The following is a 23361-nucleotide window of genomic DNA, read 5'->3' on the forward strand; positions in this document are numbered from 1 at the left end:
ATTGCTGTTAAGCTGATCACTCTTTATAACATTCTGGAGTATATGCAAATTGCCATTAGGAAAACTGAAGCAGTAGACTTTGTAACAATTAATATTTGTATCATTCTCAAAACTTTCGGCCATGACTGTACAGAAGCTCCATGGTTACAGATCAGAGTTTGGTTGAGGCTTCTTTTACATTTTTTGGCAGATCTGAGACCGAACCATTCTACAGGAAGCCTTTTTGTCAGTCAGGGTGCTCTGGTCACACTGCTATGTTTATAAAGTGATCCCATCATTGCAATCCCATGTTGTCTCCCTGAGGTGCAATCACATGGTCAGGAATTGGGTGTGGAAATTCAGCGCTGAAAGTAAAACCTCCCATTTGTCTGTTAGCAGAACCCATTGAAGTCAATGAGAGGCTTTACTATCAGTGCTGAAATTCCACACCAAATTCCTCACCATTTTACTCCGTGTGAATACACCCTACCACGTAGGAATAGCCTTAAGAAAGCCTCTTCTCCTACCTTTAGATGTCTTCTCCGCCCCGCCATTCAGTAGAAATCCCGGTTTTCTTCTGTATGCAAATGACTTCTCTTGCAGCACTGGGGGCGGTCCTCAGCTCTCAAACAGCACTAGAGGCATCCCCAATGCTGTGAGAGAACTCTCTAGCGCCGCCTCCATCTTCGTTTGGAATGCCTTCTCCCTGCGTCTTCTGTCCTTCTAGGCATGCGCACTTGGCTCCTCCATTGGGCCTCGGACAGAGCCAACTGTGCTTGCCCGCGGCCATTTTCTTGTGGCCTCTTACACAGTTGGCTGTGCCTAGAAGGTTGAAGCCCAGCGCCGGAAGAAGAAGTGGAGAAAGGTGTTTCAGACGAATTGGTGCGCCCCCAGTGCTGCAAGAGAACTCATTTGCATACAGAAGAAAACTGGTATTTCTAGCGAATGGCGGGCGGCGCAGAGAAGACATCTAAAGGCTGGAGAAGTAACACCTTTCTTAAGGTTATTCCTACGTGTTAGGGAGAAAAAATGGGATTCCAATGATTGGATCCCTTTAAAGATAAGAATGAGCCCTACATCAACGAGCAGCCTCCCCCTCCCCCTCTATATGGGCACAGGCTGGTAAGGAGGAGGAATTAGATTCCGTAACCCCTTTCTGCCACTGGCATCTTCTGATTTTTGGTTTTCACTCTCCACTTTCCAAACCCCATAACTTTTTTATTTTTCCATTCACAGAGCCATATGAGGGCTTAAAGGGGCTCTATCAGCAAAATCATGCTGATAGAGCCCCACATATGCGTGCATAGCCTTTAAAAAGGCTATTCAGGCACTGTAAAAGTTAAATTAAACTACCCCCCCGTTTTAAAATAATAACTTATATAAGAATGTTCTCTACTTACGGAACGTGCACCCTGGGCGGGCATTCAGGGTGCGCCGTCTTCTTCTTCCCCGCCTCTTCTTCCTCTGACGTCTTCGGGTCCCGTCCTCCTCCGGCGCTTGCTCGCGGACACTGATAAAAAAAAAAAGCCCGGGCGCATGCGCAGTAGCACGCGGCTTCTACTATGGCTACTGCGCATGCGCCCGGGCTATATTTTTTTTATCAGTGTCCGCGAGCAAGCGCTGGAGGAGGACGGGACCCGAAGACGTCGGAGGAAGAAGAGGCGGGGAAGAAGATGAAGACACACCCTGAATGCCCGCCCAGCGTGCACGTTCCGTAAGTAAATCACATTCTTTTTTAAGTTATTATTTTAAAACGGGGGGGTAGTTTAATTTAACATTTACGGTGCCTGAATAGCCTTTTTAAAGGCTATGCACGCATATGTGGGGCTCTATCAGCATGATTTTGCTGATAGAGCCCCTTTAATGTTTGCAGGACAAACTGTTCTTCATTGTGGCACTGTAATGTAATGTACTGGCTTCATTTTTATGGCGTTCACTGTGCAGCCACAATGGCGCGTCACCTGTATCCTAGGGGTCAGTACGATTCTAGGGATAACAGAGTTATATAGTTTTGTTTACATTTTAACCCCTTAAAAATATCCCAAACTTTGCAAAAAAAAAAAATAAAAAAATTTTGCAAAACCGTTGCCATGCACAGGGCGTCTTTTGTGGGGCAGGTGTACTTTATCATTCTACCATTTTGGGGAACGTCTAGGGATACCACAGGGGTCTGTTGACTGATGCAATGTATTACAATGCTAATGTGGGCACTGATCACAGGCATTAGCGCAGGGTCAAGAGACCTGGTGGCTATGGCAGCTCCTAAGTGTCCGCCATATTTAAATACCCAACATCTGGTGTCTTAGTAGAGCGGATGTCAGGAAGAGGCGAACAGCAGTCACGCCCACATTCAGCCTGGCTGCGTTGAGGCTGAATAGGCAACGGTAGCCAGATCCGGCTGTTTTCACTTCAAGGGATAATCCCTTTAAGACTTGTGATCGCTACACCATACTTGATAAAGGCTCTGACGGGTGCAGGGCTCCAGACTTTTCATACATCAGGCACATTCCCATGTACCAGAATGCAAATCTACACCAGTTAGGAACTTGGAAAGGTTTCCATTATAATTTGTGCCAAAAAACTGGTTGTGAGTTATAATAAATATTCTGGGCCTTTCTTGCTCAGTCCACGTTCGCACAATGTGGAGAGTGACTTGCAGAATGGGGTTGTGGTACATGTTTGGTGTAAGAAAGGACATTGTACCAAATGAGCACCACAATATTATCCGGGGCCCCATGGGACGTAAACACCACGATTTGCCTGCGGCGGAAACACTGTGGGGAAAATCGCTGCGTTTTACAGTGCAAGCAAAGGGGATGGGATTCATGCGAATTCAATGCCCACTTTGCGGAAATGCAGTGTGGAGCCGTTGTGGCTTTGCAAATCGCAGCATGTCAATTATATCTATGGAAACGCCAGCAGCTTTCCTGTAGATATAATAGGAAGAGAAAGTCTGCGGAGGAAAACTGTGAACTTTCTCTTCAAAGTGCTGCAGAAAGAACCGCAATGCGATCACGCAGCGGTTCTTTCCACAGCGCTTTAGTACTGCGATTACAGCCCCTGGGGCCTTAGGCCAGAAAAGTGTCTTAAAGGGGTTGCTAAATGTCACCCAATCTTTATACTCTAATGACTCAGGAGAATGGATTTGGACCTTTCATACCAACTACTGGGGTTTTGCCTTCAAAATAGCAATGCAAAATACTGAACTAAGTAGATAAGTGTGAATAAGACTGTAAGACTGTGTACATGAATATACCTGCATTAGGCAATGGTTAGTTGCTGCACAATGTCTAGCAACAATCCAGCTGCAGGTTACAGCAGCAGCAGAGTCTATGAGGATTATACAAATCTCTTCTGCATGCTGTAACTAAAACCAGTGATTGCTACCGGTGTAACCTGTGTATTTCAACCTTCACAATGTAATACAAAGGCTGACAGCTGTGAGGTCTGTGTACAAACCCTGCATGTCAGCGGTAACATGCCACTCACCGAAAAAAGTAAGCTAGCCGTCTACATAGACCGCAATTGTGAGGGGGCGGATTATGAAGTGGATCCAGTGCCAAAATCCACCCCCTCTTGATCCGTGTGAACGGGGCCTTAGTTTCTGTTGCAGCAGCTTGCAGGGCAAAAGAAATTCTGCTGTGTATTCGCACTTTTTGACCTTTAACCACTTCCACCAATTTTTGTTCTTAGTATCTGTTAATAGTCGCTGCTCCATTGATTCAAGCACAGTTGGAATTTTCTCTGTAGCCTCCACCATTCCCGAGCAATACGTGCAGTTAGTTTTGGTGCCTGATGTGCTATTTAAGCTCTGTAATGTCAGGAGGGCGGTGACAGGCAGGGGTGTGTGATTCAGAGCTCCAATCAGAAGCAGACGATGCCAGAATCACACCCCTTAGCTGCTCCTACCTGGTACTGCCCTCCTGACAGTATAGAGTATGACGAGGCACCAAAACTAACAGCACTGATAGCTCAGGAATGCTGGGGGCTAGAGAAAAAATTCCAGGTCGGAAATGCCATGATTTGGCCATGGCATAAACGCTGCAGGAAAAATAGCATCGTTTTACAATACTTGCATAGTGGATGGGATTCAAGCGAATCCCATGCCCACTTTGCAGAAAAAAATTGCAGTGTGGACACGCTGCGATTTCCAAAACCATTGCGGTTTTGAAAATCGCAGCATGTCAATCTACGGCTTTCCCGTAAATATAATTGTAACAAAGTCAGCGGAGGAAAACGCTTTCAACTTTCTGTACAAAGCGCTGCGGGAAGAACTGCAATGCATTTACGCCGCGGTTGTTCCCGCAGGGCTTTAGCATAGAGGTTCGGCCTGTGGGGCCTTAGCCTTAAATGGTTAATCCCATCTCAGCCCTGCAATTCATGAGGTCTTAACCAGACTGATATGCTACTAGCGAGGACGTGTCATTGCAAGCCAATTGTGTCACATGTGCAGTGAAATGACCTCGGTATTATCTGTGCACCGCACATGTTCCAGAATCTGTATTGCAGTTTGTAGGGTGTTATATACGGGCGGCATGTGGGCTGCTGAGGAGTTTGGTCATGTGTGGGTGGAGTAGTGTGACACCACCAGCTCTGTGCAAGGGTGGAGGCAGAGTATAAAATGTGTTTAGGCGCACCCCATGGAGTAAGTAGTTCTTGTGTATTAAGAGACTACGTTATAATAAACTCGTCAGATACGAGACCTGTATCACTTAACCCCTTAGAGACACAGCCCAGAAGTGCGTTAAGGACCGGGCCTCTCTTTTCAAAACTGACCTGTGTCACTTTATATGGCAATAACTTTGAGACGCTATAACTTAGACAAGTGATTTTGAGATTGTTTTCTCGTAACACATTATACTTCATGTTAGTGGTAAAATCTAATCAATATTTTTGTATTTATTTATATAAAAAATAGGAAATTTGATGGAAATTTTGAAAAAATTGCAATTTTCAAAATGTGAAATTCTCTGCTTTTCAGGCAGATAGTCATACCACCCAAATACATGAATACATATTATCTCCTATATCTCTGCTTTATATCGCCATCATCTTTTGATTGTCTTTTAATTCATTTTGGACGTCACAAGGCTTATAAGTGTAACAGCGATTTTCCAGATTTACAAGAAAATTCCCCAAACTAATTTTTTAGGGACGACTTCAGTTCTGTAAGGAATTATAAAGGCCTAAATAATAGAAACCCCCATAAATCACCCCATTATCAAAACAGCATTTGGGATGTTTGTTAACCCTTTAAGCTGTTCATAAGAATAAAAATAATATGAAAGGGCGCAAACCCTTTGTTTCCGGTGGTCATGATTGACCATCGCAATCAAAGGGTTAAAACTTCCGATCGGTAAAAGCACCGACCAGAGGTTAAGGAGAAGGTTGAGAGCTGTTGACCCTGTATTGAATAGCATGGGTTACAATATTCATCTAAATACGACAAAACAAATTTCTGACAATCCATTTCTTACACAATGGTGTATCCTGGGTACAATCTATAGAGTTATCCATATATAGTGACATATTATTTATGGTCCTATTACACACCTACACTATTGCTATAGATTGTCAGATACACATGTGGGGTGCGACACTTATGCGATGGTCCACACTCATAGACAACACACAGAGGCGTACAGAAAGCTGGGTGACGTGCCTGACCTGCAAACATGACGACTTCACTAGGAAAGCCTGACTACGGCAATCTAAGGGTGCATTCACACTACGGAACGCCAGCGTGTATCACAGCCGTACACGCCGGCGTTACAGCAGGGCTGCCGGACACTTCCCATTCATTTCTATGGGAGCCGGCATGCGAGCGCTCCCCATAGAAATGAATGGACTGCTTTTTTCCATTCATTTCTATGGGGAGTACTCGCATGCCGGCTCCCATAGAAATGAATGGGAAGTGTCCGGCAGCCCTGCTGTAACACCGGCGTGTACGGCTGTGATACACGCTGGCGTTACGTAGTGTGAATGCAGCCTAAGACATCTATTAACCACTTAGAGACTGAGCACATTTTGCAGATCTGCTTTTTCTTCTCCGCCTTCCAAGAGCCGTATTTTTTCCCCTGCACAGTCACACGATGGCTTATTATTTGCAGGACTAATTGTACTTTGTAATGGAATCACTCACTATCCTGGCCAATGTACTGGGAAGCTGGAAAAAAAAAATCAGAATGAGGAGGAATTTGGAAGAAAAAAAACAAATTTCTGCCAATTTCATACGTGTTTAATTTTTATGGCGATGATTGTGTGGTTAAAATAACGTTACCTGTATTGTGTAGGTCAGTGTGAGCAAGGCCATACCAAATTTATAGAGTATTTGTGATGGTTGGACGCCTTTTTAAAAAAAATGAAAAACTTTGCAAAATAGAGAAATGTTTTTGTGTCACCCTGTTCTGATAGTTGTACCATTGCATGGAGCTGGGTATGCCGTATTTTTATATGGGACAAGATGGTGTTCTTACTGATTCCATGTGAGGGCGGGTCTGATGGTTTGATCACTTTTTACTCTATTGTTTTTAGGAGGCAAAGTGTTGAAAAAAAAAAAAAAAACCCAGCCATTTAGCCATTTTGATGTTATTCCGCGCTACATCATTCAAGGTATGGGAGAAATATTTTAATAGTTTGGGCATTTTTGAGCACGGGGCTACCTTAGGGTATGTTCACATGACAAAATCTGCTTCTCATTTTTTTAGTGGAAATCAGAGATCGCAACAGGACACGGATAAAAGAAGCGTCCTGCTCCATATCGCTGGGGATTCCACTGCTGCCAAATGCTCAAGTAGCGTGTGTCCTCGCAGAGTCCAGTAACAGAAAAAACAAAATACTGAACACATTGCACAAGATGCAGAAAAGGAAGACTGTATATAGTAAGGGTTACATTATAGCAGAAGAGGGTTTTTTTTCTTTTTTTTTTTTTAGCAGTCACTAGCTATCTGAACTGATATATAGTATTGGCCCCCCTGCAATTCTGTCAGACAATACTTTGTTTCTTCCAGAAAATGATTGCAATCACAAATTATTTGGTATTTTCTTCATTTAATTTGTCTTCAATGAAAAACCACAAAAAGAATTGTCAAAAAGCCAAATTGGATATAATTCCACAGCAAACATAAAAAAGGGGGTGGACAAAAGTATTGGCACTGTTTGAAAAATCATGTGATGCTTCTCTAATTTGTGTAATTAACAGCACCTGTTACTTACCTGAGGCACCTAACAGGTGGTGGCAATAACTAAATCACACTTGCAGCCAGTTGAAATGGATTAAAGTTAACTCCACCTCTGTCCTTGTGTGACCACATTGAGCATGGAGAAAAGAAAGAAGACCAAAGAACTGTCTGAGGACTTGTGAGGAAGCATGAGCAATCTCAAGGCTACAAGTCCATCTCCAAAGACCTGAATGTTCCTGTGTCTACCGTGCGCAGTGTCATCAAGAAGTGTAAAGCCCATGGCACTGTGGCTAACCTCCCTAGATGTGGACGCAAAAGAAACATTGACGAGAGATTTCACCGCAAGATTGTGCGGATGGTGGATAAAGAACCTCGACTAACATCCAAACAAGTCCAAGCTGCCCTGCAGTCCGAGGGTACAACAGTGTCACCCCGTACTATCCAGCGTCAGCGTCTGAATGAGAAGGGACTGTATGGTAGGAGACCCAGGAAGACCCCACTTCTTACCCAGAGACATAAGCCAGGCTGGAGTTTGCCAAAACGTACCTGAGAAAGCCAAAACCGTTCTGGAAGAATGTTCTCTGGTCAGAGGAGACAAAAGTAGGAAAAGGCATCAACATAGAGTTTACAGGGGAAAAAAAAAAAAAAAAAGAGGCCTTCAAAGAGAAGAAGACGCCCCCTACAGTCAGACATGGCGGAGGTCCCTGATGGTTTGGGGTTGCTTTGCTGCCTCTGGCACTGGACTGCTTGACCGTGTGCATGGCATTATGAAGTCTGAAGACGACCAACACATTGTGCAGCATCATGTAGGGCCCAGTGTGAGAAAGCTGGGTCTCCCTCAGAGGTCGGGGCTCTTCCAGCAGGACAATGACCCAAAACACACTTCAGGTCAGCACTAGAAAATGGTGGTGAGAGAAAGCCCTGGAGACTTGTAAAGTGGCAGCAATGAGTCCAGCCCTGAATCCCATAGAACACCTGTGGGGGAGGGGGAGAGATCTCTTGGTGGCAGTTTGGAGAAGGCCCCCTTCACATCTCAGGGGAGACCTGGAGCAGGAGCCAAAGAAGAAGGGTCTAAGATTCCAGCAGAGCCTTGTAAGAAACTCATTGCTGGTTAGCGGAAGCGGTTGTGCGCAGTTATTGTGTCTAAAGGTTGTGCCGCCAAGTATTAGGCTGAGGGCGCCAATACTTCTGTCCGCACCAGTTTTGGAGTTTTGTGTAAAATGATCAATGATGTGACTTTTTTTTCATTCTCTTTTGTGTTTTTTTCATTGCAAGCAAAATAAATGAAGATATTACCAAAGAGTTTGTGCTTGTAATCATTATCTGGGAGACACCAAGGATTATCTGACAGAACTGCAGGGGGGACAAGACTTTTGGCCAACACTGTAGGTGAGAGTACAAAGCATAGGCTACACCCGATATAACCGATGCTTACACAATTGGTTGGGGTTGTGTGGCCTTTATCAGACGCACCAGTAAGTGGACCACACATGTACAAACAGCAAATTTAATTACAGTAAAAACACATCAAGCATATTTACATATGTACAGACAGCTATAAGATTATTCTTCACCATTATTATTATTCTTGGTTAACACTAACATTCGGATTTCCGTTTTCCACTTGGGGTTTATCTGCTTAAAGAGGTTACATGTAGACCCCATAAGACTATATAGCGCCACTGTGTTTCTGCCTGGAACAGAATATTGTAAGTGTTATGTGGGACTGAGTCCCCGAGCGTTAGTTTTAACCAACCATTAGATAAAAAAAAAGTTTATTTTATAAAGGTATATAAACATTTATTCATCATACTCTACATACACATATAACATCCATAATACCACTGCTAAACCGGTCCTGACCACAGGTCTAATCACCTGCAGTATAGATCTCCATCATGCCATAGTTTGGGCCATCCAATTCATGGTAATAATGCAGGCCATATAATATGGAGGTATCACGGCCTTAGGATGGTTTCACACACAGCAGCTTTCATTGCAGTTTTGGGGTGAAATAGAATGGGAGAAATTAAAACGACTTTTTTTTTTTTTTTGCTGAACTTCACAACTCCAGAAACTGCAGCGGCACATTGCCAACACACACTGTATGTGACATGAAGGTACAACACATGGATATTATAATGTGTCAGTGGACAATTGCACACTAAAAAGGTTAAGACACAAAGGATAAAAAAAAAAATAACAAAAAAACGCTGCAAAATTCTTCTTATTTCCTGTTTGCCCGCGCTGCTCCGATTACACATTCATTGACCTGAAACAGCAGAATGTAATATATAAGCAATAATATTAGTAACAACCCCATGGGCATTATTACATGGGGGAACAAGTCTGTCTTAAAGGTTCCCTTAATGTACGGCTCCATTGTTTGCAGCCTTGAGCATAGGCAGTGCCCTGTACACATGTCCGTGGTGTATTTTTAAGGGTCTGTGTGTCCAGAATAAGTCCTAAACCTTTCCTTTGTGCAGACAAGTAATATGGCCGTCATACCTGTGCAGTTTTTGCACTTACATTTGCCTGTAATCTCAGGGAGCAATAACATCAGTGTAAAAGAAGGTCTAATAAAACCTCCGCCTAACTCCAGGAGTATAGCTTGTGCATCTGGCTAAGTCACAGAGAAGAGATATCTAACAGGCCCCATTATAGGCAATGGGATCCCTTGGGATTATTTGTTGTTCTTCATCAGAGGGATCAGTTTAAGGTTTAGCCCATTCTTCTGTTCCTAGGACAGAGCAGAAGGATGGCCCAAAACACCGCAGACGTGATCGCACCCCAACATGTGTCCCCATAAATGACTTACCTTGCTGGCGAATCGTAAAGAGTTCACAGACTCCGCAAAGTTTTCCTCCAAGGGGGAAATGTTAACAAACATCAACCTAAGAAAGAAGGTAAGGATAATGTGAGAACTGTGGAGAGGATGGAACATACAGAACATCCCTCCAAATACATTTACCACCCCCTCCCCCGGATCTGGATTCAGTCTTCAGCTTCCTGCTCCACCATTCAGGCAGCTGCTAGTGATGTCTGCAAGTCAGAGCAGGGAAGGAGAACTGCAAATAGCTCAGTGAGACCAGGTGGGGTAAGTATTTTTATTTATACAGCACATACACAGTGTAGGGGGCCACTGGTGACCATTATAAGGCGAGTGGGGCCACTACAATATGTGGGAAGCCTGATCTGTGAGTTGTGGATGATAGAAAGATGAATGTTGATATGTGCCGAGTAGAGATGGTTGGAAAGTACAGGACGGTGTAGGCTTTGAGGGTGTATTAACACAGTGCAGTTATGTTGCACTTAAAGGGGATGTCCAGGATAACTAGAAAACCCTTAACTAATCTAAACACCCTCCCCCCGCCTACTTTCTAAATTACATAATCAAAAATGTATATTTACCCACATCCCAGAGGGGGCGCTCATGTGACTGCCCCAGGGACATTATCCAGTGACAACCCGTTTTTCGAAATGGATAGTCAATCCAAAAGAAATGGCAAAAATTAAAATATTTTATTGATATACATTAGAACATATTCCCTGGGTATCAGACTAGATAACATATCACCCCAAACCTATCAGAACAAGGCGACTACACAAGGCCAGAACCAAACCGAGCGAGTGACGTCACCGAGTTCTATTTAGCGGGTGTCTAGTCCCTGTACCTGAAATCACGATTAGAGCTGGGATGTTGAAGCCACTTTCGCCACAACTGCTTATCCATCACTTGTCCCTTGTTCCAAGGTGCAGAGGGATCTCTGTGTGCAATAAGCAATTTATAAAATATTGCACTCAATCCACCTATTTTTTTGACACAATATGGCTAAGGGTGTGCGATAGTTATCACTAGAGGATCTGCCACTAAGAGCCCATTTGTAGGTTCTGGCCTTGTCCTGATAGCTTTGGGGTGTTATACTTTGTTATCTAGTCTGATACCCAGGGAATATGTTTTAATGTATAGCAATAACATTTTTATTTCATTTTTTGCCATTTCTTTTGCATTGTCACTAGTAATAGGTTTCTTTGGAATTTTGAAATTGATAGTCACTACTACCCCCTCCCCCTTGCACGCCATTATACTTAGCTATCTTCTTCCTGTCTAGGCTTCCTTCTGCAGGGAATGGCTCCTTTTTCCTTTCTCAACATTAGCCCGCACGTGTGCAAAAGAGCCATAGTCCTGGCTTAGCACTGAAGCCGACACTCCATCTCTGTTGTGCAAGTGTGGGAGCCTGCGCAATACAGATGTACTGAAGGCTACAGTACAGTGCCAGGACTCGAGTGCGGTGGCAGTCACAAAAGAGGAGGAGCCGTTCCCTGCAGAAGAAAAAACAGATATAATATAATAAGGTAAGGGAGGAGCGAGAGCCTACAACTACCAGAATGCATTGCATCAGCTGAGGCAGCAGGAAGCTACATCCAGTAAACAAATGCAGAAGATGCAAGGCGCTCCCAGAGAAACCCAGAAATCACTGTAAACACTGCTAAACGGATTTGGGTGCCGTATTAACCCATCAATAGCAATAACAGACCTTTTATTAAAAAAAAAAATTTGCCCTGAAAACACCTTTATCCCTTTAAAACTGTATCAAAACTGAAGTGGAAAAAAATGCAGTTTTGATATATTATTTTTGTTTGTTTCCTAATTTTACAAGTGAAACAAATTTAACTTTTGAGCTGTAAATTCATAAACTGCATTTTTTTTTTAAAATATATGTATGTTTTTTATTCCTCTCTCCAGGGTACCGCAAAACTAAAACACAGCGCTAACGGAAGGAGACCCCCACGGTATACACAATGTCGTGATTACATTTTGTATACATATGGCTACTACGGAAGTATTAGGAGGAACGTGTATACTCGAGTATAAGCAGAGTTTTTCAGCACATTTTTTGTGCCCCCCCGGCTTATACTCGAGTCAAGCAAAAATAAAAATAAAAAAAATAAAATAATAATAATACTATAATAATACTATATATACTACTATATAATACTACAATAATATATACACTCACCGGCCACTTTATTAGGTACACCATGCTAGTAACGGGTTGGACCCCCTTTTGCCTTCAGAACTGCCTCAATTCTTCGTGGCATAGATACAACAAGGTGCTGGAAGCATTCCTCAGAGATTTTGGTCCATATTGACATGATGGCATCACACAGTTGCCGCAGATTTGTCGGCTGCACATCCATGATGCGAATCTCCCGTTCCACCACATCCCAAAGATGCTCCTCTATTGGATTGAGATCTGGTGACTGTGGAGGCCATTGGAGTACAGTGAACTCATTGTCATGTTCAAGAAACCAGTCTGAGATGATTCCAGCTTTATGACATGGCATTGCATTATCCTGCTGAAAGTAGCCATCAGATGTTGGGTACATTGTGGTCATAAAGGGATGGACATGGTCAGTAACAATACTCAGGTAGGCTTTGGCGTTGCAACGATGCTCAATTGGTACCAAGGGGCCCAAAGAGTGCCAAGAAAATATTCCCCACACCATGACACCACCACCACCAGCCTGAACCGTTGATACAAGGCAGGATGGATCCATGCTTTCATGTTATTGACGCCAAATTCTGACCCTACCATCCGAATGTCGCAGCAGAAATCGAGACTCATCAGACCAGGCAACGTTTTTCCAATCTTCAATTGTCCAATTTCGATGAGTTTGTGCAAATTGTAGCCTCAGTTTCCTGTTCTTAGCTGAAAGGAGTGGCACCCGGTGTGGTCTTCTGCTGCTGTAGCCCATCTGCCTCAAAGTTGGACGTACTGTGCGTTCAGAGATGCTCTTCTGGCTACCTTGGTTGTAACGGGTGGCTATTTGAGTCACTGTTGCCTTTCTATCAGCTCGAACCAGTCTGGCCATTCTCCTCTGACCTCTGGCATCAACAACGCATTTCCGCCCACAGAACTGCCGCTCACTGGATGTTTTTTCTTTTTCGGACCATTCTCTGTAAACCCTAGAGATGGTTGTGCGTGAAAATCCCAGTAGATCAGCAGTTTCTGAAATACTCAGACCAGCCCTTCTGGCACCAACAACCATGCCACGTTCAAAGGCACTCAAATCACCTTTCTTCCCCATACTGATGCTCGGTTTGAACTGCAGGAGATTGTCTTGACCATGTCTATATGCCTAAATGCACTGAGTTGCCGCCATGTGATTGGCTGATTAGAAATTAAGTGTTAACGAGCAGTTGGACAGGTGTACCTAATAAAGTGGCCGGTGAGAGAGTGTGTATATATTATATATATATATATATATATATATATATATATATATATATATATATATATATATATACAGTCCTATGAAAAAGTTTGGGCACCCCTATTAATCTTAATCATTTTTAGTTCTAAATATTTTGGTATTTGCAACAGCCATTTCAGTTTGATATATCTAATAACTGATGGACACAGTAATATTTCAGGATTGAAATGAGGTTTATTGTACTAACAGAAAATGCGCAATATGCATTAAACCAAAATTTGACCGGTGCAAAAGTATGGGCACCTCAACAGAAAAGTGACATTAATATTTAGTAGATCCTCCTTTTGCAAAGATAACAGCCTCTAGTCGCTTCCTGTAGCTTTTAATCAGTTCCTGGATCCTGGATGAAGGTATTTTGGACAAACAATTCAAGTTCAGTTAAGTTAGATGGTCGCCGAGCATGGACAGCCCGCTTCAAATCATCCCACAGATGTTCAATGATATTCAGGTCTGGGGACTGGGATGGCCATTCCAGAACATTGTAATTGTTCCTCTGCATGAATGCCTGAGGATTTGGAGCGGTGTTTTGGATCATTGTCTTGCTGAAATATCCATCCCCGGCGTAACTTCAACTTCGTCACTGATTCTTGAACATTATTCTCAAGAATCTGCTGATACTGAGTGGAATCCATGCGACCCTCAACTTTACCAAGATTTCCGGTGCCAGCATTGGCCACACAGCCCCAAAGCATGATGGAACCTCCACCAAATTTTACAGTGGGTAGCATGTGTTTTTCTTGGAATGCTGTTTCTTTTTGGACGCCATGCATAACGCCTTTTTTTTTTTTTATAACCAAACAACTCAATTTTTGTTTCCAAAATGAAGCTGCCTTGTCCAAATGTGCTTTTGCATACCTCAGGCAACTCTATTTGTGGCGTACGTGCAGAAACGGCTTCTTTCTCATCACTCTCCCATACAGCTTCTATTTGTGCAAAGTGCGCTGTATAGTTGACCGATGCACAGTGACACCATCTGCAGCAAGATGATGCTGCAGCTCTTTGGAGGTGGTCTGTGGATTGTCCTTGACTGTTCTCACCATTCTTCTTCTCTGCCTTTCTGATATTTTTCTTGGCCTGCCACTTCTGGGCTTAACAAGAACTGTCCCTGTGGTCTTCCATTTCCTTACTATGTTCCTCACAGTGGAAACTGACAGGTTAAATCTCTGAGACAACTTTTTGTATCCTTCCGCTGAACAACTATGTTGAACAATCTTTGTTTTCAGATCATTTGAGAGTTGTTTTGAGTAGCCCATGATGCCACTCTTCAGAGGAGATTCAAATAGGAGATCAACTTGCAATTGGCCACCTTAAATACCTTTTCTTATGATTGGATACATCTGGCTATGAAGTTCAAAGCTCACTGAGGTTACAAAACCAATTTTGTGCTTCAGTAAGTCAGTAAAAAGTAGTTAGGGGAATTCAAATCAATAAAATGATAAGGGTGCCCATACTTTTGCACCTGTCAAATTTTGGTTTAATGCATATTGCGCATTTTCTGTTAGTACAATAAACCTCATTTCAATCCTGAAATATTACTGTGTCCATCAGTTATTAGATATATCAAACTGAAATGGCTGTTGCAAACACCAAAATATTTAGAACTAAAAATGATTAAGATTAATAGGGGTGCCCAAACTTTTTCATAGGACTGTATATATATATATATATATATATATATATATATATATATATATATATATATATATGACCAGCTGCAATAGTTATGTATAGAATCTCCCATAAAATAGTAAAAAAAAACAAAAATCAGTCCTCAAGCTCAGGGAAGGGGCAGACAGACAACCAAAACACCCCCTCCCCTTCCCCAGCTGCACCCAAACACGCCGACCATTTTAATTTTTTAAATTTTCCAGTAGCTGCTGCCCCCCCCCTCCCCTCGGCTTATACTCGAGTCGATAAGTTTTCCCATTTTTTTTGTGGTAAAATTAGGGGCCTCGGCTTATATTCGGGTCGGCTTATACTCGAGTGTATACGGTAATACAGGACTTACACTTTTGCGTTCCCTCCTAAGCTGTTCTGCAGCAGATAGGTCAGCTTACTATTCCGGTATGGTATATGTGAATCCTGGCAATAGAGAAATATTTCACATCAGACTGATAAGCGAAGCTCCGTCAGATAACAGGAAACTATTTTGTATAGAGACGTAACGCATTACCTTGTTGCATAATGAAGTAATAACCATGCCCAGAGTGGAGAGAGATGTGTTAATGCTCTGCGTTTCCTTTAGGCGATCTCCTGTAGACAGAGATCGGTCCAGGCGCTCGTTCCCGGCAAGATCAATCAGACTCAGGACAGCTGATGGCAGAAAATACAGCAAAATCTGAACAATGTTCGTTACACTAAACTAGTAATTTATTAAACTACTCGCTGTGGTGTGAAAAACTTCTTCCTGCTCCAGTCAACATTTTATTCAGCACCGTGTCTGAATAGTGGGAATCTGACCGGGAGTCCCACCAACCATTAAAATAGGGGCACCAAGAACCCCATTTGAATGGAGCGGTGCTGCTCTGTCCAATGGTATGGAACTGGCAGAGATAGCCAAGCACAAGATCTTCTGGGTATAGAACCTGGAGACATCATCCCATTTACCATCTTGTATTGACCCAGAAAATTCTGCCTGTCCTTAGCACCAAAAATAAATAAATATAGGTCCAGTTCATAAACTTACATGACGTCCGAACATCTCTGATGCGGTTTTCCCCCTCAATTTTCAGTTGGAACACACTGTGGCTACGAGATGACCGATCATTTAAGGCGGTTTTCGCCACAGAGCGGTTTGTTTTTGTCGTCTTGAGAAGTTCGTGAACCTGAAGAACATGATATCACACAAATTACTAAACCCACGCAGATAAAGACAAAAATCCAGAATCTATTCCCCAACAAGCAGCAGCCCGGTCACGTATCAGTCGTACCTCTTCAACACTGGACACCTCCACATAACGCAGGTTGGTGACGTAGACGTCATTGCTAGAAGAGCTGACTTTACGGATGTCATACTCGGATTTTTTATCTGGTCGGTGTACCAACAGATCTCGCAGAGTCTCATTATAGATCTCAAGGAAGCTAGCGGTGAACTTGTACTGTAGAAAGACAAAAAGGGTGAAATATTAGATCTATATAGTACGTGCCATCACAGTTGGACGGTTGGGGTTCAGACACATGCAGCAGACTTCAGATTTTACCCTCAAACAGCAGCACTCTTCAACTGCAATACAAGTCACTTATAGAGGACCTTTCATGGATTTGGGCACAGGCAGTTCTATATACTATATACTGCTGAATTCAGCGCACTGTCGGCTTTCCCGATCTGTGCCCTGGGTAAAGAGCTAGCGGTCCCGGTACCGTAGCTCTTTACAGTTAGAAGAGCGTTTCTGACAGTGTCAAGAACGTCCTTTTCCAAATCAGCGCCTATCGCACTGTACAGTATGAGCGGGGAGGAACGTCCCCCCCCCCCCTCTGCTCACAGTGCTCATCCATAGAAGAGCACTATCAGGAGGGGAGGGGGGCATTCCTCCCCGCTCACACTGTACAGTGCTTATAGGCGCTGCTGTGGAGATGGACGTAGCTGACTGACTGTCAGGAACGCCCTTCTGACTGTGAAGAGCTACGGTACGGCACCGCTAGCTCTTCACCCAGGGCACAGATCAGGAAAGCCGATAGTGCACTGAATTCAGCAGTATATAGAACTGCCTGTGCCCCGGACCATGAAAGGTCCTCTTTAAATAGATAAGAATTCTATACATGGTATTTAGTAGAGAGAAGCGTGGAGCCCGACCTCTGACCCCAATCCTTTAAGCCATGAACCACACTTACCTGCCAGCCTTTAGACTTCAGCTCATCTGCACTGCTGAAGATCTGTCGGATAGCTCTGGGGATCATTCCCATGGTGTCCATCGAGAGGTTGTCTGGACCCTCCATTGTGTAAGTCTTCCCGCTGCCTGTCTGACCATACGCAAATATACACACAGGATACCCATCGAGGGCTGACTAAATGGAAAAAAAAAAAAAAAAAAAAAAGCACACTGTAAGCATTGGAATCAGAACAGACACCCAACTAGGAAAAAAAAAAGCGTGGCTTTGTGATTTACCTGAACCAGCAAAGAGATCTCCTCAAATACAGCGGCCTGACTAGTCGTAGGTGGAAAGACGCAGTCAAAATTAAAGTCATATTTGACTGACTGACCCTTTTCCCGACCGACGTGAGACTGAAAGTGGCAAAAATAAATACTTGAGATACTGACGACACTCGTGTATTACCCAGACTAGACTGTCAGACAGAAAACCTACCTCCTCCATCTTACTTAGGACTATGGACTTCTCGTCATTAGGAGGGAAGAGAATGTGTCCAGCAGGGAAAGCCGCCTCGGTTGGCAGTGTAGGCCGGACTCTGCAGAAAACACGAATGTTTCCCTGGTGTACAAGGGACACGCAGCCAAAATGAGTAAAAGTGTAGACCGTGTTAACACCCCAATGCATAACAAGTCCGATGGCCGAGTGGCAGGACACGTACCTTCAGCTCCTGCACTGTATTGTGTAGTCTTCTGCGCTCGGTTTCCAGCCCATATATTTGTGTGTCCTGTTCCTCTACTCGCCGTTTCAGATGATCTATCTCCTCACTCTGTTCTCTTGTTATGGTCTGCAGTCTAGACGTCTCTCCTTCCAGGCAAATTAACCGCCCCTTCAAGAGGGATAAGATGAAATAAGTGTCAGGCATTAGTGGTTGATGGCTAAAATATCAGAGAGGTGTTAGATGATAATTCACATGCATTTCAGCTCACCTCCTTGTCCTTCAGCTGCTGCGTCATATTCTCATTGGTCGCCCGCAGCTCCTGGACTGCGCTTTTCTCCATATCCAATTCGGTCTGCAGCCTCTGGCACAGCACAGTTAGGCGCTGCACCTCCTTCTCAGAGTCACTCAGTTTGCTTTGCTCTGACAGGAGCTTCGACTCCACTGAACTAAAAACAGGAAAAATTATCGCAGGCTTGCAAAATAAACTAATGAGGAAAATACAGATTTTTTTTTTTTTTTTTTTAACCACTTCCGGACCGCCCATAGACTATATACGTCCGGGAAGTGGTTGCCTAGTTCTGACAGGACGTACCTGTACGTCCAGTCAGAACACAGCAGCTGCACGGAGATCGTGTAGCTGCTTTCACTAGGAGCCGGCTGTAACTTCAGCCGGAGCTCCCAGAGAGAAGACAGGGCAGATTTATTACCTCCCCTGCCTTCTCGATCGCTGTGTATACAGCGCTCAATGAGCACTGTATACACAGCTATGGACGCAGCCATAATTCAGCTGTCCTCTGACCCGGCGGACACGTGATCCCCCGGGAGCAGAGTCTTACAAGAGCTGCTGGGTCCTACAGGACTCAGATCAGCTCTGCATACTGTGTATACAGTGTGCAGGAGTCTGTATTCCTCCTGTAACTGAGGTTAAATGTACCAGCCCCAGTTATAGGAGAAATCAGCCTCCAGTACAAAAAAAATAGGTGATCAGATGTCCCCAAAGGTCTCTTATGACTTTATGGAGACACCATCTGAAAAAAATAAAATAAAAATATAATAAAGTTTAAAAAAAATGTAAATAAAAAATAAATAAATAATATGCTAATAAAACGCCGTTATTAAAGGTTATAGCCCCTCCCCCGACACCATACAAAATAAAAATTACCGTAACGGAGAGGAAAAACTATATTATAAAGTTTTTCAGTGACACTTTGTGTTGTTAAATTTAAAAAAATAAAATAATTGAAAACCAGACACAATTTCCCTCCTATTTTGTTTATATTTTCCCAGATATAAAAAAAATTAAAACACATTCGAAAATAAAGATAACATAAAAACAAAGCCCTATGTGTCCCCGAAAAAAAGACGCAAAAATTAGTTGACTGAGACATATGGGAAAAATGTTACAGCCCTCAAAACCGCACATAGAAAATAAACCTAAAATGTGTCTGGTCCTGGACCACAAATTGGCCCTGTACTGAAGTGGTTAAATCTGGCTGTAGGAGGTGGGAAAAACCCCAAAAGCAAACAAACAAACTCTTAAAGGTTCATTACAAGAGTGCACTCACCATAGCTTTTGGTTGAGGTCATTGTTTTGCTTACTGAGAAGCTCCAGTCGGCCCTGGAGCTGTCCTGTGGTGCTCTGGAGATGAGCATTCTCCTCAGACAAGGACTGCACTTTGCCTTTGTAGTTGGTGACTTTGTCTTTCATATCATGGACCTGACCCTTCAGATCCCAGGCAGCACGTTTCTTGCCAGGAGCTGAAGCAGCAGCTAAAAAGATAAATCAGACAATATTCTAATAGCTATGCATCTAATACACGGACTGATGATGGGGCTCGGACTAGATGCACTGTGCTTGGAGTGATAATTCCTCCATCCCCACTAGTCTTATTCACTCCATGTGAACACAGGCCACCGTGCAACATACAGAGGGTAAACATCTGCTGAGTTACGGCCATTATACTGGCGCGGGTGATGCAAGAGACTGTGGAGCCGCCTAAGCTCAAGCAGGTGATGTTTAGCACTATCTATACTCACCAGTTGCTGTGCTTTTGGGCTTGCTGGAAACTACAGCATAAAAAAAAAAAGAAAAAAAAAATATTTTTATAGTATTTTGCAGATTTTAACAAGACAAAAATCATCAAAATATGATCTATACATAGAAGAAGCAATAAGAGGGTTGCCCCATACACACTTGACCACAGTATAGCTGGAGTGTCTGATCCCTGGGATCTCCACAAGAAGTGATGACCTCACATGATACCACTGCTTCATTCAGCATGGAAGTGACAGACCCCGCGAGTACCGGGCTCTTCATCCAGACAATACACTTTCATATCAAAAAACTTAACATTTAATAATCATCTAAAATGTAATTAACTACAAAGATTGAATGGTATAAAAATTGGAAAATAACTGGAACGCTCTTACCCATTCCAGACGGAGGGAGTCACACCCCACCTTCAGGGCCACAATTTATCCAAATGCAAAGTGTCACCACTGTAAGACCGTCAGGAGCTCCCCGCACTCCGAGCAGGGCTCTGCTATGCTGGTCGTTACAACTGACCTTCTAACAATCCCCCCGAGGAGCATCGGTGTTTTGGATGCCAAACGTGTCAGGAGATATTAACAGGGCAATGTTAGGGTCAGCATTGGGACTGCCATTGTAAAGGTGGGAGTTACTATGCTGGGGTGACAGGGTTATACTGGGTCAATCTCCTGCATCCATTACTATGCTGGGGTGACAGGGTTATACTGGGTCAGTCTCCTGCAGCCATTACTATGCTGGGGTGACAGGGTTACACTGGGTCAATCTCCTGCAGCCATTACTATGCTGGGGTGACAGGGTTATACTGGGTCAATCTCCTGCATCCATTACTATGCTGGGGTGACAGGGTTACACTGGGTCAGTCTCCTGCATCCATTACTATGCTGGGGTGACAGGGTTATACTGGGTCAGTCTCCTGCAGCCATTACTATGCTGGGGTGACAGGGTTACACTGGGTCAATCTCCTGCAGCCATTACTATGCTGGGGTGACAGGGTTACACTGGGTCAATCTCCTGCAGCCATTACTATGCTGGGGTGACAGGGTTACACTGGGTCAATCTCCTGCAGCCATTACTATGCTGGGGTGACAGGGTTATACTGGGCCAATCTCCTGCAGCCATTACTATGCTGGGGTGACAGGGTTATACTGGGCCAATCTCCTGCAGCCATTACTATGCTGGGGTGACAGGGTTATACTGGGCCAATCTCCTGCAGCCATTACTATGCTGGGGTGACAGGGTTATACTGGGCCAATCTCCTGCAGCCATTACTATGCTGGGGTGACAGGGTTATACTGGGTCAGTCTCCTGCAGCCATTACTATGCTGGGGTGACAGGGTTATACTGGGTCAGTCTCCTGCAGCCATTACTATGCTGGGGTGACAGGGTTATACTGGGCCAATCTCCTGCAGCCATTACTATGCTGGGGTGACAGGGTTATACTGGGTCAATCTCCTGCATCCATCTTTAGTTCCCTTTGCACTTGGATAACTTGCGGCTCTAAAGATCACTCCAATTATTTTCAGATTTTTATATCATCCAATCATTGGGGTTAATTATATTTCCGATTATTATTAAAGGTTACATTTTATTTGTCCTATAATTGTGGATCTTTGCTCGCTTGTATTATGAATTTTTGATCCATGAGAAATTAATTTGTGCTATTGTATACCAATACACGTTGAATGGGATGACGGGAGACACACGTATGTCGTCCTTCCTGTTCTTGTGGTAGGTGGGATGTCGTCCTATACAGTGGATTAGATGAATTGTGGGGCTAACCCTCTTACACTGTCTGCTCACACAGGTTACCTGAGGTGTTCACCCTGTTCCTTGGTTGTATGACCTGAAGAGACTGCCGCCCTGGAAAACAGACAATACCGTATTATGCAGTGGAGTGATGTAGTTTGAAAATTGGACAAAGTCAAGACCCCTCGACATGCCCCAACAAGAAGAGATTGGGATATCTGCCATTCAGAGCAGTGTACACACAATGATGGGTGTTATGAGTATTTTACAAAGTAATGGAAGAGAATACACAACCACTTATTATATGTCCGCTGGTGGGAAAGTATGGCTCCTATCATGCCGGTAGTCGCTGACCTGTCTGAGGACACATCAGCATCACTCAGAAGGGCCCCCGGCTTGGAACCCACCACAAACTTGGCCTGTCCGTGCCCTGCAATGAAAGGTAATGCCGCGCCTACTTACCAATCACCTGAGCCTTAGGAAGTGCCACAGCTGGGGCAACGCGGGGTCTAGAGGTGGCAATGCTTGCTGCAACCCGCACTGGCGACGCCTTCAGGCGTTTCTATAGAAAAAAAAAAAACGAGAGATCATCACCTTGACTTGAAGCTGTGCGAATAAGACACGACAGAGAGGACGGGGTAATATAAGGACAAACATGACGCGCACCCCCAGCTGTACCCGAGGTGCCAGCTCCTGGTTCTCGTCACTCAGGGCCCTCTTCCTGCTTGGAGGAACAGGCAGACGGGACATCTTCAATGGCTGCTGAGGCTTCTGATTCTCCATGGTCACTATAAAGAGACAGAGAAGACATCAGACATGTAGAGGCTGCTCTAATGACCAACGCCCGTCACCACCCCAATACTCGGAACGTCCCCATTGTAGTAATTATAGAAGTCGCAGGATTGTCACAATGTCACAACGGACAAGCTGAGAGACTTCCACATCACTGCTTCTATCTACTGAGGGATTGGGGGGTAGTTGTAGGTTATATGAAGGTAAATCTAGAGGTCATTGTCCCCATCACTACAGAACTAGGACATGGAGTCACTTCTCATGGGTGTCCTGTAGGTTAGAAGGGTAATGGAGGTCACAGCAGCAGATGGACGGACACCAAGTGATGTAGAACTACAAATACCAGCATGCCATGGGAAAGTGGGGGAGGGGAGGCATGCTGGGGGTTGTAGTGCAGCTGCTGACTATATGCACGCGGATAGCAGGACAGCTGTAATAGAGCCAGATATATAGAGCCCACTATTACCGGCAGCGCCCACCTCCTCCTGCCCCGGTAACGGAGCTGCAGACAGCCGCACCCCCCGTATACCCTCCGTACACACCCCGTATACCCTCCGTACACACCCCGTATACCCTCCCGTACACACCCCGTATACCCTCCGTACACACCCCGTATACCCTCCGTACACACCCCGTATACCCTCCCGTACACACCCCGTATACCCTCCCGTACACATACCTGCACGACTCCGCTCCTCTCTGCTCATTAACCGCAATCCCTTCTGTTCAAACTCAAACCTGGCGTCGGTTAGTTTTCTAAAAGTCCCGCCTATTGCAACCGACCAATGAACTCTCAGCTCTGGCGG

At 44.2% G+C, this 23361-nt stretch overlaps 1 protein-coding gene across 1 annotated transcript; it reads right to left on the reverse strand.

The window, feature by feature from the left end:
• Positions 1–9351: 9351 nt before the first annotated feature.
• KIFC1 (kinesin family member C1) lies at positions 9352–23297 on the reverse strand. Its single transcript, XM_075260643.1, has 17 exons — positions 23231–23297; positions 22430–22551; positions 22226–22325; positions 21827–21877; positions 20005–20034; positions 19533–19737; positions 18236–18413; positions 17968–18135; positions 17745–17867; positions 17546–17662; positions 17271–17444; positions 16370–16537; positions 16126–16264; positions 15613–15752; positions 15448–15521; positions 9979–10054; positions 9352–9432 (listed from the first exon to the last, which is right to left on the reverse strand). The coding sequence occupies exons 2-17, from the start codon at positions 22544–22546 to the stop codon at positions 9388–9390; spliced, it is 1905 nt and encodes a 634-aa protein (XP_075116744.1). The 5' UTR covers positions 22547–22551; positions 23231–23297; the 3' UTR covers positions 9352–9387.
• Between the last annotated feature and the right edge of the window lie 64 nt (positions 23298–23361).

Source organism: Leptodactylus fuscus, chromosome 11 (genome assembly GCF_031893055.1).
Source record: "Leptodactylus fuscus isolate aLepFus1 chromosome 11, aLepFus1.hap2, whole genome shotgun sequence".
Lineage (NCBI taxonomy): Eukaryota > Metazoa > Chordata > Amphibia > Anura > Leptodactylidae > Leptodactylus > Leptodactylus fuscus.